Source organism: Pogona vitticeps, chromosome 5, assembly GCF_051106095.1.
Source record: "Pogona vitticeps strain Pit_001003342236 chromosome 5, PviZW2.1, whole genome shotgun sequence".
NCBI classification, from domain to species: domain Eukaryota; kingdom Metazoa; phylum Chordata; class Lepidosauria; order Squamata; family Agamidae; genus Pogona; species Pogona vitticeps.
The window spans coordinates 173,856,812-173,873,313 of record NC_135787.1 but is presented as its reverse complement, the minus strand read 5'-3'; the positions used below and the strand labels follow the sequence as shown (position 1 = coordinate 173,873,313).

Here is a 16,502-nt window from a genome sequence, read left to right as displayed (position 1 = left end):
TAGTTTTGAGATCTTACAAAGGGAGAAAAGTGATAATTCCACAGGAATAGCCAGATAAACTGACTGCTTGATAGAAATGAAGTGCATATTAACATTTAACAGGATGACAATGGATATTTAAACTCTCAAAGCAACGAGATATTGCAACAAAACAGATTTAAATTTTAAAACACAGTGAGCAAATTATTTTTCAAAAGTAATTTGTTCCTGTTATTCATTACAGTGTTTAAAAGTAGTTCATGAGTGTTACTTTAATAGTTTTGAAAAAGGAACACATGTTCATTGCTGTGCTGCTCATTGTTGTAAAACTTGAAAAATTCCTCTCAGAATGTCTCTAAAAGTACCTCTGATTACCTGTAAAGTAACTTCTTAAAGTAACTAAAACATTACTTGTTACACAAATAAGGTATAAATTTGTTCTATTCATTTTTGACATGTGACATAGTAACATTTTTGTTACCCCCAAAGCAACTTTTTACAAGTAACTACTTATCACTCATAATTTTCGGGCTCTAGTTCTAAACCTAAATCTGCGTGAATGGTATTTTTTTAATGTTGGGTTTATGTGTTACCTGTGTGAAACCTGGCTTCAAATCATTGTCTGTGATGTTTGAGATTGACAAGAATGAAGCCTAGAAGAGTTCAGCTGAATGTTGGCGTTCTTAACTATATTTTGCTGTGCAACTTGTTTCTTGATTTGCTGCATAGAATTTGGGTGATCTTGTTTAATAGTGACCAAATCTTCATATAAATAATGATCTAAATTGTTTGTTTAGGTGTTATGAAATGGAGAAAAGGCTAAAAACGCCAGATCTTTTCAAATTCCCTTTCTTTGAAGCCATATGTTGGTTTGTGGCCAAAAACTTACTGGAAACTTTGAAAGGTAACTAATTTCATGCGTTAAAAAGAGGTTACACTTTTTACTCTTGTTTAAACAATCAGCATAGAATGTCCATCGCATTAAAAAAAGCATGTAGGTCACAGTTTGTAACTAATGACTTCATTCACTTTCAATATGAACCTAATCAAAGAATTTGCAATTTTAAAAATTAACATTCATGTTGTAGAGTTTATAACAAAAGAAAAGGTTGACTAAGATGTTTGCTTTGGAGTGGTTTTATCTTGAAGCAAGAAGTATTATACTTCTTGCTTCAAGATACTAATATATCTGAAATATACTTCTATGGAAGTAAAAAAGAATATTTGTTTTAAGATCAAATTCACAAACAGCCGTCTGAAAATTTTTGGCTGTTTCTCCCCTTGCCCAGTATGTACACACCCTCTTCCATCACCTTCCCCACATTTGGAGACAGTTATTTCTTCATGAGTGCTATCTTCATGAGGAAGTAAGTTATAGTTCTTTGTAGCTCACTTAGCCACTGTTTGAAAAATTGTAAGCAGCATGGTTTTATGGGGAATATGGTGATGATCATTCTTGCATGCTGGCTTCCACATAGTAATTGTGTTATTTAAAGATGTTTTAAGCAATAACAAACAAGCAAACAAATAGATAAATCTAAGTAAGTAAGATGGGATATAAATGTAAAGAATAAATAAAATGAAATAATAAATCTGGAAATTTTAAGATAGAGGAATTTGGCAGATACATGTCTGTCATACAAACAGACTTCAAGGCCTCAAGCATTGTGGTTTGTTCCCCTGAGAAAAGAGTGATTGAGTGACATGTACTGGCACGTTGGTCATCCACACCAAGTCAGGGTTCCTGCAGATCTTTAGCTCATCGTGTGAACCAGGTCACAGTGGTTTTGTTTTGTTTTGTTTTTTTGAATGGGATCATGCTAAAGAAGATTGTAGGTACAAGAGTGAATGACTCTATAATGCTTACTAACAAATGGAAAAAATGTTTCAGGGCAGATCCTATTGCTAATCCCAACTGGAGCAGACCTAGTGATTCAATGGTATTTATGTAACTGTTGACTTAACATTCAGAAATTAATTTGGTAGTTCTCCTCTCAGCTGGGACTTGCAATGGGGTATTAGCCCTAGAATCATATGGTTGAAAGACACCATCTGTTCCAGCAGTGGATAAAGTATGGGCCTTGACACAGTTGTGTTCTTGATAGCTCCAATTTTTAGGTGACTTAAGGCCTCTTGCATCTTCCATTTTTCCACATTTTGGATCCATCTTTACCTGTTATAGATCAGAGACCTTTTTTCAAAAAATCTGAATTAAATTAATAATATTTATATTACAAAATGTAAATAATAATTATAAGGCCACGTTGCTGTATTGCATGCTGCAGCTGTTAATCTGAACTGCTAGATAGCTCAGTGACTTAGGTATCTGGCTGTGGAGCCAGATGTTGGGAGTTCAATTCCGCACTGTGTCTCCTTGACAGGAGCTGGGGTCGGTGATCCATAGGATCTTTTCCATCTCTGTAGTTCTAAGTTGGTGATGATGATGATGAAGCATAAACAATTTTGCAGTTTCAGTAAATTTTTATTTTAAAAATAGGCTCTTGTATTTAAACTTCATTCTCTTGCAGAAAACCATTTTGCTGTATATCAAAACTTGGAATACTTCGGTTATTTTGCATAGGTTTATAAAGAGTGAGAGAAATTGCTTGATAAATTCTTGTTGACTTCGATACTCATCTAATCTGTTCTGATTGTTCTAGAGCTTAGAGAAGATGGTTTTCAGCCCCAAGCTTTCTTAGTGAAAGGAGTGAAAGCTTTACATACTGCTTTAAAGTTATGGATGAAGAAAGATGTAAGTTCAAATGTATTATCAGAGATGTATTTATTGGTTTAGTATTTGCTTTATGTTTAAAAAGGGAGCCTTATAAATGTAATACCATTTCCAAAAAGTCTCGATGTTTGCAATTTTGCTTTCTATTTAGAATGCTTTACCTGATTTTTCTGTTTTGCTTACAGCTTGTAACAGAACATGCCTTTGAAATTCCAGACAATATTCGTCCTGGGCAGCTCATTAAAGAACTTTCAAAAGTTATTCGTTCTGTAGAGGTAAGAATAAAAGGCTACTAATTATGATAGTTAAATGTTCCACCTGTGCATCAAATTACGCATAATATATGGACTATTTCATCCCGCTTTAGCTGTGTGTGCATGCCTCTTTCCCTGTCTTGAAAACTAACAATTTGGCTCCCTATTATTTTAAATCCTTTGTGTATTTGGTAATCTGTTCATGCATAATAATAAAATGTTGACTGTAATCACACTATCAGAATGTTTTACCGTTCAGAATTCACATAGAGATTTATGGAGAAAGTTAAAGACATTTTGAAATTAATGACAGCTTTCATCAAATGGCAACTACTTTGATGTTACTTGAAGTATAAAATTCTTTATCACTTATGCTTTAGTAGTATACTTGTTTGTATAAGGCCTCATTGTATTAGATATACTACCAAAAAACCTGGAATGCCTCAGTTTATTAGCTCTTAGTACTGATAAACAAGTACTCGAACGCAGTGTGTAACTCTCAAAATTGTCAGCTCTAAATAACTTTTTTATTATTATTTAAAGGAAGAAAATAGCAAACCAGTTAAAACTCAGGGAATTACTGTGTGCCAAGTTTCACGGTCATCAAATGAATCAGCTACCACTCATCATTCCAAACGAAAAGCACGGAAGCTGCGAGACCATGCTATCAAAACTCCATCTAATCTGGACATTCTAGAATTACACACAAGGGAAGTTCTCAAAAGACTAGAGATGTCCCCATGGGAAGAGGCAAGTATTGTGCATTAGAGTAGAGTAAGACACAGCCAAAACATTTAAATATTCAAGGCAAATGTCATACAAAGAGTGTTACTAAGTTGTGAAATAAATGCTATAATAGAACTGTGATGTCCTGCCAGTGATCACATTTTCAACTAAATGAAAATGTGCTTACACTAGTAGACATAGCTCCTAAACACTTTAGAAAAAATGTAGATTGACTGATACGTAATTTAGAATTTGGGTACTAAGGTTCTAGGTTAGACATCACAATTAAAATGTACTTACCATGTACACCTGTCTCATTAATCTCGTGATGTCCAAATGTCACAGTGTTTTCCCCATCATTATTTAGAACTAGTGTAGTAAGAAAACAATAGAATATTATGTCCAGACTCAAGAATATTTATGCTGAAACATTGCAAAAATTGTAGTGTAAATTGCTGTAGCAATCTTGTGATTTTATTTATTGCTCAAAGAAAATCATGTTCAGCTGTACTTAACAGAAACTTAATATGTATCTAACAGATGAAAGGAAAACCCAGTATTGTGTAGGAGGAAAGAGTTGCTGTAATTTGGTGTGTGTGTGTAAGATAAATTGTATATGTGAAACTGATCTCTTTGGACCATAACAGCTATTAATAATGTAGTATCCCTCTCTTTGCTTGCTGTCAGTGTTTTCATTGTGGTTTGGCAGCACACCAACACTAATGTAAAGTGCATAGAGAAATAGCTTATTAAAGTACCATTAAATAAATGTGAAACTTGTCTTTTGCTTCAGGACACAGCAAATTATAAATTGAATGGAAGGTTTAACAAGCCTCTTCAACCATCTTCCACTGTTCCTGAATGGAGAACAAAGGACAATGATTTACGGCTTTTGTTGTCAAATGGAAGAATAATTAGGTAGAAAACATATTGACCTATGATATATGTCTTTTGCTTTAGGTAGTTTTGTAGACGTTGTCCACTTCATATTTAATTGATCAATCTGGGCTGAGAAAGAGACAGTGTGGATACAGCTGTCAGCAAATACAGAAAAATAAATGTTTGAAGGAGGAAAGGAAAATTTCTTGTGTGCTAATAACTTCTAGAAACAGTGCCGCATTTGTAGGGTCACAGGCATTGTGCCCTTTGGACTCTCCTCAATCATTGGACACTTGGTGGTGGTGGGGAACAGCATTATAAGCAGTACTAGGCAACTCCCCATCATACCCTGAATAATACTGACTCAGGGCATTTGAGGAATTAAAATGGTAGCTAGACTCAGCAGTATGATGCTGCTTGAAATGCTGGGCCTGGGAAATAATAAAGTGGAACCCAGATGATGCATAAGTGATAGGTCTACAGCTGTCATTTGTCAACAGCTCCTGTACCAACTTGAATTGTTTTGAATAGTTTGAAAAAGTTATATATTCTTCTTTTAAAATAACAATTAATAACTCTGTTTTGAGAAATGTTGAAGCAGAAATGCAGTGGGACCAAATTCAGGAAGGTGATGAGTGGATTAATGTTTTGTATTGCTTTGCTTTTTGTAAATCTGTTTAACAAAAATTAATAAGAGGTAGTGTTGCTTGTTTGAAGCCAAAATCTTGTTGTGCTGTTATGCAACTTTTGGTGCAAGTTAAGAAATTTCAGGAGGTGCTATCTGTTGAACACTGGTTCATGTGACTTAGCATGTGACAGATAATGCCTATGGACAATGTACCCTCTAATTTTCATCGCCGCTGGGCGGAGTTCTGTCTGTCATGTGTGACTGTGCCCCCCTGCTTGCAGGGTTCCACTGTGACAGGAACCAAAAGGGTTGAACATGATTGCTTTGTGGAGGAAGAAGAAAGCTATGTTGAGGGAAGTGGAGTTGTGGGCAGGGCTTAGAGGGAACCTTGCCTATGGAGATTTCTTAACTTGTGGCAGTTCACTTCCAAAAGATACACCTTTCGCATACCTGCCCAACAGGATTTCAGCCAGAGAGTGATCAGAATTGTTGCCATCATTGTTCTAGAATGTATGTTACAAGCAGGTAGAATTGGCTACAAATTTTTTCTGCTTGTAACATCAAGATGTAGAAATAAAACTGAAGAAAAATCGACAAGCAGTTTTTATTTTATAACAGAGATGAGAGGCAGCTGTTCAAAGATGCAAGCCTTTATACTGCAGACAGTGAAGATGAGGATGATAGAAAAAATTCAGAGAAGGAAATAACTGTTAAGACAGAAGAGCAGAACTCATCAGAGGTGGATGGTAATGCAGATACACAGAAACCATTGAACAGTAAGTTTGTTTTCCTCAAACTAGTTAGTTAGAACTATTTTGCCTATGTTTAGGTATATTTTGTTTAACGTGTCATCATGGTAATTTAATTTCCATTGTCAGTACTGAAAAAGATTGAAGGATGGATATTTAGTTTCCTCCTGAACTTACAATGCTAAAAGAATATTTTAGTTGTTTTGTGTATAACCAAATCAGAATGAACAGTTTTTGTAAATGCTTAGGTGTGGCTTTGTCCATACACATAGATCAGTGTCTTTTATTGGGAACTATAGTTTGGAATCTCTGACACTGAGTTAAGATCTGTTGGAAACCTTGGTATGTGTTTATAATTAATTAATTAAAAATTTAAGTCATCTTTCATCTTCCAAGGTATTATACAGTTTAAAAAACAATACAGTGGTGCCTCGCATTACGACGTTAATTTGTTCCAGCGAAATCACTGTAGAACAAAAACGTCGTAAAGCGAAAATAAAAAAGCCATTGAAACGCATTAAAACCTGGTTAATGCGTTCCAATTGGCTAAGAACTCACTGTCCAGCGAAGATCCTCCATAGGGGCGGCCATTTTCAGGTGCCTGTGCAGCGAAAAATGGCTCCTAAACACAGCGGGAGCCATTTTGAGCACCTGGCGGCCATTTTGAAAACCTGACGATCATCTGTTTTGATCGTCGGGAAGCAAAAATCGGTTCCTGAAACGGAAGCGATCATCGCGCAGCGAAATTCCCCCATTCAAAATGTCGTTTTGCGACCGCAAAAACTTTGTCGTAATGCGGATTCATCGTTAAACGGAGTGCCCGTCTTGCGAGGCACCACTGTAATATAAATTTAAATAATCAGACGCAGAAGAGAAGAATCTTTAGAAAACAAACCAAAATGTAGTATTATAAAAACCATCAACACCTGGGAGAAAAATGGAACAGTATTTAATGCATACCTAAAACTAGGCAGAAGGTGAATCGACAAAATATTGCTTGAAATTGGTTGTGCAGCTTACATTACATAACGCTGAGAATGTCATCAGAAATTTTAAACATTTCCAGTTCCCGCTGAAGATGGGGTGACAGCAGTGGTTAGAAATCAAAGATTCACCCATGGCCCCCAGTGGCTTCCCCACAATTAAGGGGATCCCAAAGAACCCTCAAGACATTTGTGGTGGATTGGAAATGTTTTAATTTCTGAAAAACCACTATCGTTACACATTGTAAGTTTAATCAACAGGATTTCAGCTATTAATCCATACATTAGGCAATTCTATGTACGAGGAGGGAGCAAGTTGAATTCCTAAGAATTAGAAGAAATTTGTTGGCTTTTGTTTCTGTATTGCTTAATGGTGGTGCCAAATTTTCGTTGAAGTATATGTACATTACAAGAGTTTAATTGTTTCCAGAGCTGTGTAAAGTTCCAGGATGAAATGGTCAGTTGAAATAAGGGGAAAACTCCATGTGTAATAAAGGCATGGGAAGTTGTTTAAAACCCCTCTTTTTTTCTCTCTTCCTCTCCAGTGTTCTTTGAAAGTGTGAAATCAGAACTCAGGAATGGAAACTCAGAATACTCTGATATTTCTGATTCAGAAGAATCTGAGCCTGATTGCACTAACCAGGTGAACACTAGAATATTAATGTGCTGAGATGACATTTTGAACTTGGGTATTTCAAGGGATATCTAATTGTGCATACAGTGAGGAAGGAGTTAGAAACTGTGTTACTGTATATTTAAAACAGTAGGTTAGATAAAAGATTAGCCATTTTTCTTGTAAGTTGAGCTTTCTAAAAAAATGTATATATGATGATTTTTTTAAAAGGTCTGTGACTGAATTCAAGAAGTGTACCAGGCATACCTTTGCCTGATCTTTTGTCATCTCAGACCCAGCTTCCAAAAGGAAGCTGCCTTGGAGTCTAGCATTAGAGATAGGGGTATTTGTATACGAATATGAATATCTGTCTACAGGTGGAAATAACGAGAGTCTGGCCCCATGGGGCCAGACTGTCCACTCACCATTCCGCCAAGGATGCATGCTCGACGGAGCCTTCCTATTGTACCATTGTCCACAATGGATTAGCTACTCCTGGCAGGAGGCGGGATGACAAGCCTCTCTGCCAGGTCGCAGAGTGGCTAATCCATTGCGGACAACGGCGTGATAGGACGGCTCCATCAAGTACGCGTCTGCTGTGGAATGGTGAGTGGACAATTCAGCCCCATGGGGCCAGACCCTCGTTATTTCCACCTGTGGGTGGGTATTCATATACAAATACCCTCATCTCTCTCTAATATCTACTTCCATGATCTGTATTAGGTCATCTATACAGTGTCTCTCTATTGCTTGTTTATTCCAAAAATTTCCTTGGATTTCTAAAACTTGCTCGGAAACGGTGTTGCTTGCTTCTAGTTCCTGTGTTAGGTTACAGATGAAAGCACGAGGCCTTCCCAGAAATAAAATAATGCAGCTTGATGTTTCTGTGTCACCTTTTCTTTTCATACGGAGTCTATTTCTTTTGGTTATGGGTACTATATGACTTGCAGTTCTGGTTATATGGGCATAGCCAGCATAAAGAACAATGTGCTGCTCCTTTGTTTTGAACATGTTTCTCTTTCCATTTATTTTTCCTTGATTGCTGAATGTGTTGGGTGGTGATTTAAATACACAAGTGAGGCATCTTAAAACAACCCCCCCCCAAAAAAGAAACCTGAGGGAGAAATCATTTTTCAGTCAGATAGTCAAATTCACATAACTAAATGTAAATCAAGTGATGTACAATATATACATGAAGCAATGTGAGTGGGAGAAATATATTTGTCCTGAAATGGATATTTAGAGAAGTAGAATTATAACTGGAAAAAAAACTCAGTGCTAGGCGTTAATGGTAAGACAGAGGAACAAATATTTTAGCCCCAAATTAACTTTTTGTTGTCGGATCTTTCATATACAAAGTATGATAATAACTGAGATTTTAATTTTAAGTGTACATTGCTGTTCATGAAATGTTAAAGTGTTTTTTCCTCTTCTCTCCCAACAGCAAAAGTATTCCTCTCGTGAGGAATCAGAAAGCTCAGGTGATGAGAAACAGGAAGTTACGTCAAATTTCAAAGAGGTATCTAAAATAACATATGACCTCTCTCATACCACACAAAAGCCATCTAGACATGAAACTACAAACAAAAGGTGAATAAAAGAAGATGGAGCAGTTTTCAAACCTTGCTATATTTCTTGTGCCTTGCATTCTGAATATATACTGTTTTATGCTAATGAAACTGCATTATGCTCTCCACTGATTTTTTAGGGAATGTCCTACCTCGACAAGTACGGAGGAAGAAGCTATTCAGGGCATGCTTTCTATGGCAGGATTGCACTATACCACTTGTTTACCAGGTCATACACAGAGCATAGACTGCACTAATAGAAGAAGCTCTCTTCAGGATCACAGAAGCTATTCCAAAAGTAGGCACAAAGATAAGCTGTCTTCCCACATTGATAAAGTAGAATATGGTAGGTTATGTTTCGTCTGTACATTTTGCCAAATTGTAATATCCCTCTTAATCAAGATCAGTGGAATGCTTGTAATATATTTATTTTTCGAAAGTGTTGATTCCATTATTTTTAAACTAACTTGATGGGTTCATATCCTGTCTACAGAAGAGAAATTGATTCAACTGATTTGGATATTCACATTGTGTCCAAATGTATGTGTCAAGCAGCATCTAGCTGGAAAGAAATTACTACTTTCCTCTGTTAGAAATCAAGTTCAAAGGTGCATAATTCAAATGCAGCAGTTTTCCTTCTTGACATTAAGTCGTCATATATTATAAAGCACAATATAATGATTAATTTATAATTGAAAGTGCTGTGCAGAGGTTTCAGAAATAACCAACAGATGCAATGGTTCAGACATTCATCATTTACAAAATGATGATTTTTTTTCATCTAGTCAATTAAATTCATATTATTCATGTTATTGGGTTAGTTAATATAAGATGACAGTTAAAAATAAAACATAACAATTCTTTATAGTATTAATCATATCTGTATTCATACTGCATTTACTAGTGTCATAATGCTAATGCTACCACAGTAGAGGTCTTTAAAGAAGAAAATACAGCATTTAAGACTTTTATGTAATGCAAAAGTAAATAAATGAAAGTAGAATAATAGAAAAATAGAGACCTCAAGAAGGATTGCATATGATTTGATTTTAAATATATATGTATGATTTAATCATCTATTGATTGTCAATTTGCTGCTTCTAGAATACTTTACAGCCCTTTGTCAGAGGGTGATAAAATGTTGGCATTTTAAGAAAGTTACATGAAATCTCTTAATAAAAGAGCCATAATGTGGGTTACTTATCAGTCTTGAAGTTTAGCTGTATCTTTGGCTCAATAGCTCCCCCCATCATTTAGGGAGATGGCAATATGTTTGCTTTTGCTTTTAGCAAAAGCAGGAAAGCATAGGAAATTGACAGCTGTGATAACAGATGTTGCCTCAACTACTTGATGCTTTTCCACCCATTTATATCTATGGTTACAAAGAAATCCAGATGGCAAAGCAAACTCTATTGAATCAAAATGCTTACATTTTCTGGATAATAACCCACCCCCCATTGTTCTATTTAATTTGAATTATGTTTTATGTATTGAGGACAATCTTAATGTTTTCTGAAGTCTGCAATGTATCTATGGCTGCTCTTGGTAGTGTTTAATACCAATGCTATGTTTGTGATATTTTGCTTTTAAGTCCTCACAGTTACCAAAGCAGATCAGAGTTAATTTGGGAATCTTTTGTATATTCATTAATGCTAGCCGGTAGATCTGAGTACTTATTTCTATATAGACTAAAGTGTACAAAAGTTATTTAGTCTGTGTGGTTCTATATAAGCTAGTAATTGTTTTCATGAAGACAGTGGTCAATGAGCCTTTCCCTTGTTTGAGTAGAATCAGTGTTCGAAGTCCTGTTGCTTAGCATAGTAAGTCACACTAGAATAAGCCTATTGAATCAGTAGGGATTTGGTGAGTCAGCTGCTCCCTAGGTTCCAGTGATTCAAATGGTCCTACTCTAGTTGTGACTTGCTTTAGCACAAGAAGACATCACTAGAGTAGGCCCATTTGAATCAATGGAACTTAGGGAGGAGTTGACTCACCATATTGATTCAGTGACCCACTCTAGTGAAACTTACTATGCTACTATGCAAAGCAACAAGATTTCAGCCAGTATATTTTTAGCAGCTGCTTGCACTGTGATTCCCAGACTTGCTCAGTAAGCATGGTCAGATGAGTTAATATTCTGGTCAGGATGAATTGAACTTCTGTTCTGTTACTTGTGCAGTAACAGTTGTATAAAATATGCAGGCAGGAATCCAGAAAGAATGAGCAAACAGTGAGTAAAATAATTACTGCAGTATATTGCCTGGAATGGCTTGTCTACGAAATAATTATTTCCTATCTTAAACTAGGTATTTATAAGGTATTTATTATACTGTAAATGTTTCTGAAAAACTCTTTAATTTCCATTCAGGTAAGCACATAAAAGAAGAACAAGATATGGGAGCTTCAACGTTAGCTACACCATTACATGGAGTTCCTAAAGTACATTCTCAGGTATGATAATGTTTTTAATAGAACAATAGGTGCAACACAGAGTAAGCTAAATATTCAGAAATGTTTGGTTTATATTTGATTCATGGAAAACGCCATCCTGCAACCTGAAAGTCATAAATTCGCAGTTGATCTCTTTCAGTGTGTAAGTGACTGTTCACATAAGCGTGCTCAGAGGTTTCCACCTCATATTCTGGATAAAGTTTTGGCACTCAGAACAGTGCTCTTTCCTCAGTACTCTCTCTTAGCTGTTGGTGTCTATACGCTATGTGCTTTATGTTTAGAATGCCTTTGTCATGGCTAAGTTCAATGAACTGTTTCCTAATTAGTTCATCATTGCAGCAAGATACAGTGGTGCCCCTCTTTACGATTATCCCACTTGACGACAAATCTGCTTCACAACGATGTTTTTGCGATCGCAATTGCGATCGCAAAACAATGTTTTAATGGGCTTTTTTCACTTTCTGACAATCGGTTCCCTGCTTCGGGAACCGATTCTTTGCATTACGACAATCGGATTTTCAAAATGGCCGCCGGCTTCTCAAAATGGCTCCCCGCTGTTTTTAGGAGGCATTTTTTGATGCACAGGCACCCGAAAATGGCCGCCCTATGGAGGATCTTCGCTGGACGGTGAGTTATTCAGCGCATTGGAACGCATTGAATGGGTTTTCAATGCATTTCAATGGGATTTTTTATTTCGCTTGACGAGGATTTCACTCTACAGCAATTTCGCTGGAACGGATTATCCCCATCAAGCGAGGCACCACTGTATTTGTGGACTGGTGTGGTAAGAAATCTCAAATATTCTACCTAGCGACAAAAGGAAGAAAGTGATTGTTTGGAAGATAACAGAAAGTAGAACCAATCAAAAGATGCTGGGGTGCTATAAGACAGCGGTCCCCAACCTTTTTGGGACTGCGGACTGGCTGGGGGGAGAGAGCTGCATGCACGGGGGGTGCGGCCCCCTCCATGCAAGTGCTGTGGGCGTGTCATGCTCGCGTGGGAGTGTTACGCCCGTGTGCATGCATGCAAGCGCAACATCCCCACTGCGCCTGTGTGCGTGGGGACGGAGATCCGTATCCGTGGCCCAGTTCCGGCAAGCCAACGGACCAGCACCAAGCCACAGACCAGGGGTTGATGACCCCTAGTATAAGGAGAGAAGGCAAGAGAGAAGGAGGAGTTAGATTGTATCTGAGGTCAGGAGTTTGGGTTTTTCAGGAAACTGTATAATATAATTACTTTCTAATTACATTATAGTTCAGGCTTGAGAAAGTTGTAAGAATCAACACATACAACTTCCAAGTTTCAGAATGTGCTTTGTAACCGTTACAGTTTTAAAATAAAGAATGTAATTTTATGTTTCATGATAAAAAACACTTGGCTCTTATGATTTGGGTTTAAGGCAAGCCCAGGGAAAGGAAAGCGCAGGTTAAAGGTGGTTAGCCAGGTTTGGCTGGTCACAGTTGGATCTTACATAAAGTGTGTGTGTGGGGGGGAATCTAGTCTACTAAAGACTAAAGTCTCCTTTGTAACAAAATCAGACTACTTTTCTTCTTCTACAGGATACAAGTAAAATGCAGAAATACATTAAGAAGGAAGGTGCATTTGAAGCCAGTTATAGAATTCAAGAAAACAGGAATCACCTACAGAACAGTGGTTTGAATTTCACACATGGCAAGTGTATACGGGACTTTAGCTTGACTGAAGAGGAGTGCAGACTCAGTGATGGCAGCCTCAGCCCTGACAGATCTTGTGGTGAAACATCGTTGTCTGTACCTCTTCATCCAACCAAGCGGCCAGCATCAAATCCACCCCCTATCAGCAATCAGGCAACAAAAGGTGGTGTAAACCATCTGTATTTATTACTGTTATTATTATTTTATTGTGTTTTATTTTACATTATTTTATTTTTCTGCTTCATTTCCCCCAGTGTGGGGATCCAAGAGAGCTCACAAATGATTGGGGGAAAACAGATATAGATAAAAATGTAATTAAATTCTAATATTATAAATCACTTTAATAAAATAATATTTTTTTCAGAACACAAATTGAAAAGGACTTAAAAAAAGAAACTCACATGAGCAACCAATAAAGCATGTGACATCCCACAATAAAATTCTTTCTTTAGGTGTCCAATTGAGTTGCCAAGATCCTCCCTAAAAAGAAAGGTCTTTGCTTCTCAGCGGGAGAACAGCAAGTGTGGAATCAACCTAGTGTTGCAAGAAAGCGTATTCCACAACTTGAAAGAGCCCATGTTCATAAACTCCCCAAACATGCCCTGCAAGGGTGGCAGGAGTGAGGGAAGGGTCTCTCCTGAAGATCTTAAAAGTTACCCATAAAAAATGTTTGTGTTAGCCTTCTTTTGAAAAATAGGGTAATGTCTTGTCTCCAGCTTTGATTGAATCATATGTGCTTGTGAATGGCGAACTCTTTATTTCCTTATTTGGAGAGGTGGAGGAACTGCCTTGTATAATTTTTTTATCACACAAAATTACAAACATTAACCTTAAAGATGTAGAGCTGGTATAAAACACTGGGTAAGAATATGCTGAGAAACAGTTCATCTTTCTTCAGTGTTGAACTTGTGAAGTAGACTTTAGCTGGCTTTTCACTTTCTCATAATGTTCATTCTCCATCTGCAGTATGAGTGAGATTATAACTACCTTACAGTCATATAGAACAAACTACTGAGGATTTCAGAACACTTCACGTACACTGGAATACATCATGTAAATGGGAAGTGGTGCTTAGTGTCTTTATTTCCTTAAATTTGAATGTTTATATTGAGCATTTAGTTAGCGAGTACTAATTACATAGTTGGAAGAGGCATCCACTATGTATTCTAAGCACCAACACCAAAGCTACCTACCTACTGAACAGTCTGTATTGCCTCACATTCTGATTATGCCTACAAAATTCCATGTTGGACCAGTGTAGAGCTGATTTAATGGAAGACCATATCCAGTATGTTATAGTGGATAGAGTAATGGACTAGGACTCAAGAAGGCTGGGTTTGAACCCCCACTCCGTTATAGAAACTCACTGGGTGTGTGGAACTGGTAACATGACTCCTTAAATATCTTACCATGAAAGCCCTATTAGGGTGTCTGTGATTTGGTTCCGACTTGATGGCACATAACAACAGATGGTTTAATTTTATAATGTTATAAAAATTAAGAAATTAAATGTGTCTATTGTAGCAGTTGTCAAAAGGACCCGTTTCTTTTTATTTTAGGCAAACGTCCAAAGAAAGGAATGGCAACTGCTAAACAGCGTCTTGGGAAGATTCTGAAGCTGAACCGAAATGGCCATGCACGCTTCTTTGTTTGATGCAGTGGTTACTTCCACTGCTGCTGACCTTTCATACATAGACCAGTATTGAGGGTAACTGTGCCTGAATCTTCTGTTTTATTCGTCTGCTTGAAGCAGAATGCATGTACCTTATTAGAAAACTGCCTGATGAACAAAAACCCAATGCTGCATTTTTATTGTGCCACATCTGCTCAGCAATAACGATTTGGGAAACAGGGGAGCATTGAGAAAGAATACGGAGATGGTCTTTTTTCAGGGCTCAATCATTTTGTTGTTTCTGCTTGTGTCTGAGTTATTTCATGGACAGAGAAATATGATGAAGGTGGTTATCAATAATTTATTTGACATATTTTGACAATTATTGAATTCATTTTTGAACTATTTATTTGGAAAACATTTTTGTGGGAATTATGATTTTAACTTTAGTTGTTACAAATGTGAAGGTCTTTATTTGTCTTTAATGTCTGTATGTCTTTTTGCAGTGGAGAGCTAAATGAATGATCTATTTTGGATTCAAACATTTGATATACAGGTTATAGTCTTAAACATGGATATGATGCATTAAGTTAACGCACAGAAAATCACATGTTAATGTCTGTTCTTTTATATATGCTTCTGGATGGCTTTCCCACTGAATTGTAATTTAGTGAACTTTTCAGTCCCCTTGCATTCCTGCCCCTGCCTTCTCTTCTGCTCATGTTTCATCTCTTATTTGGACTTTAAATTGGCGTAACATTTGAGCAGCTCTTGCCCACACACACACACACACACACACACACACACACACACACACTCACACTCTCCCTCTCTCTCTCTCTCTCTCACACACACACACAAACACACATTCTCCCCCCCCCCCACTTGTTTCCATGTCATGATAAATGATTCATGCAAAGCATGGATAGCAGTACGCCAAGAGTAGCACTACAGCTATTGGTTTAAGTGTAGACACTTAAAAGAATTAGTGGAAGAAGGCTGTTTATGGTGGCAAAATCTTGCTTGATCATCTACACATGCCAGCCAATTAAAGGTCTTAAGTCATTTTTGTATATATGTAAATATGTTGGATAGCTTGCTAAATCTTGAATGACTATTTTGTGTCATGCTTTGCAAAATCTGGTAGGAAACGCCAATTCTGAAATGCATGTAAATAATTTAGATGATGTATTTTTGTAATATAAAATGGATTATTTAAGCTCTTTTTGGAGGAAAAGGAGGAGGCACCTATACTACTACTTTGGTAAGAGGGCTATTCATGACTAAAGCAGAAATATTAGGGATTCTGCTTTGGGTTTTTTCCCTATTGTTCACAAATTAAAGTATGGCCAAAGCTACTCAGTTGCTTGACTTTTCAACTTTGAAAAAAAACTTCCCAGTCTTCAGGTTATATTTAAAATAAAATAGAAGTCCCCAAACAGGACTTTGCTTGTATTTAAACAGTTTTATATGTTCAATATTTGCTGCATCTATGTTTGTGTATCTATCATAATATCCTTTGTCACATATCAAAATAGGCAGGCCTCTTTGGCTTCAGCTGTTATTAAGTCAGCCACATTTCTCCGTGGAAACATTTCATGTCTGCAGTACTTAACAGAATTGCCACTTAAGCCCTGAATAGAACTTAATAATGCA

At 36.9% G+C, this 16,502-nt stretch overlaps 1 protein-coding gene across 2 annotated transcripts in view; it reads left to right on the top strand.

The window, feature by feature from the left end:
* KDM7A (lysine demethylase 7A) overlaps positions 1 to 16,307 on the top strand; it is a 47,175-nt gene extending 30,868 nt beyond the window's left edge. The window contains exons 9-20 of one of the 2 annotated variants that reach the window (XM_020800509.3): positions 777 to 883; positions 2,640 to 2,731; positions 2,896 to 2,985; positions 3,508 to 3,714; positions 4,484 to 4,608; positions 5,816 to 5,973; positions 7,475 to 7,572; positions 8,987 to 9,132; positions 9,251 to 9,408; positions 11,479 to 11,561; positions 13,121 to 13,397; positions 14,794 to 16,307. In XM_020800509.3, coding sequence (XP_020656168.3) covers positions 777 to 883; positions 2,640 to 2,731; positions 2,896 to 2,985; positions 3,508 to 3,714; positions 4,484 to 4,608; positions 5,816 to 5,973; positions 7,475 to 7,572; positions 8,987 to 9,132; positions 9,251 to 9,408; positions 11,479 to 11,561; positions 13,121 to 13,397; positions 14,794 to 14,888 — 1,636 coding nt within the window. In that variant the 3' untranslated portion in view covers positions 14,889 to 16,307. Of the gene's footprint in view, positions 1 to 776; positions 884 to 2,639; positions 2,732 to 2,895; positions 2,986 to 3,507; positions 3,715 to 4,483; positions 4,609 to 5,815; positions 5,974 to 7,474; positions 7,573 to 8,986; positions 9,133 to 9,250; positions 9,457 to 11,478; positions 11,562 to 13,120; positions 13,398 to 14,793 lie in introns of both variants that reach the window. The other variant, XM_020800508.3, reaches the window with a different exon arrangement.
* The last annotated feature ends 195 nt before the right edge of the window (positions 16,308 to 16,502 follow it).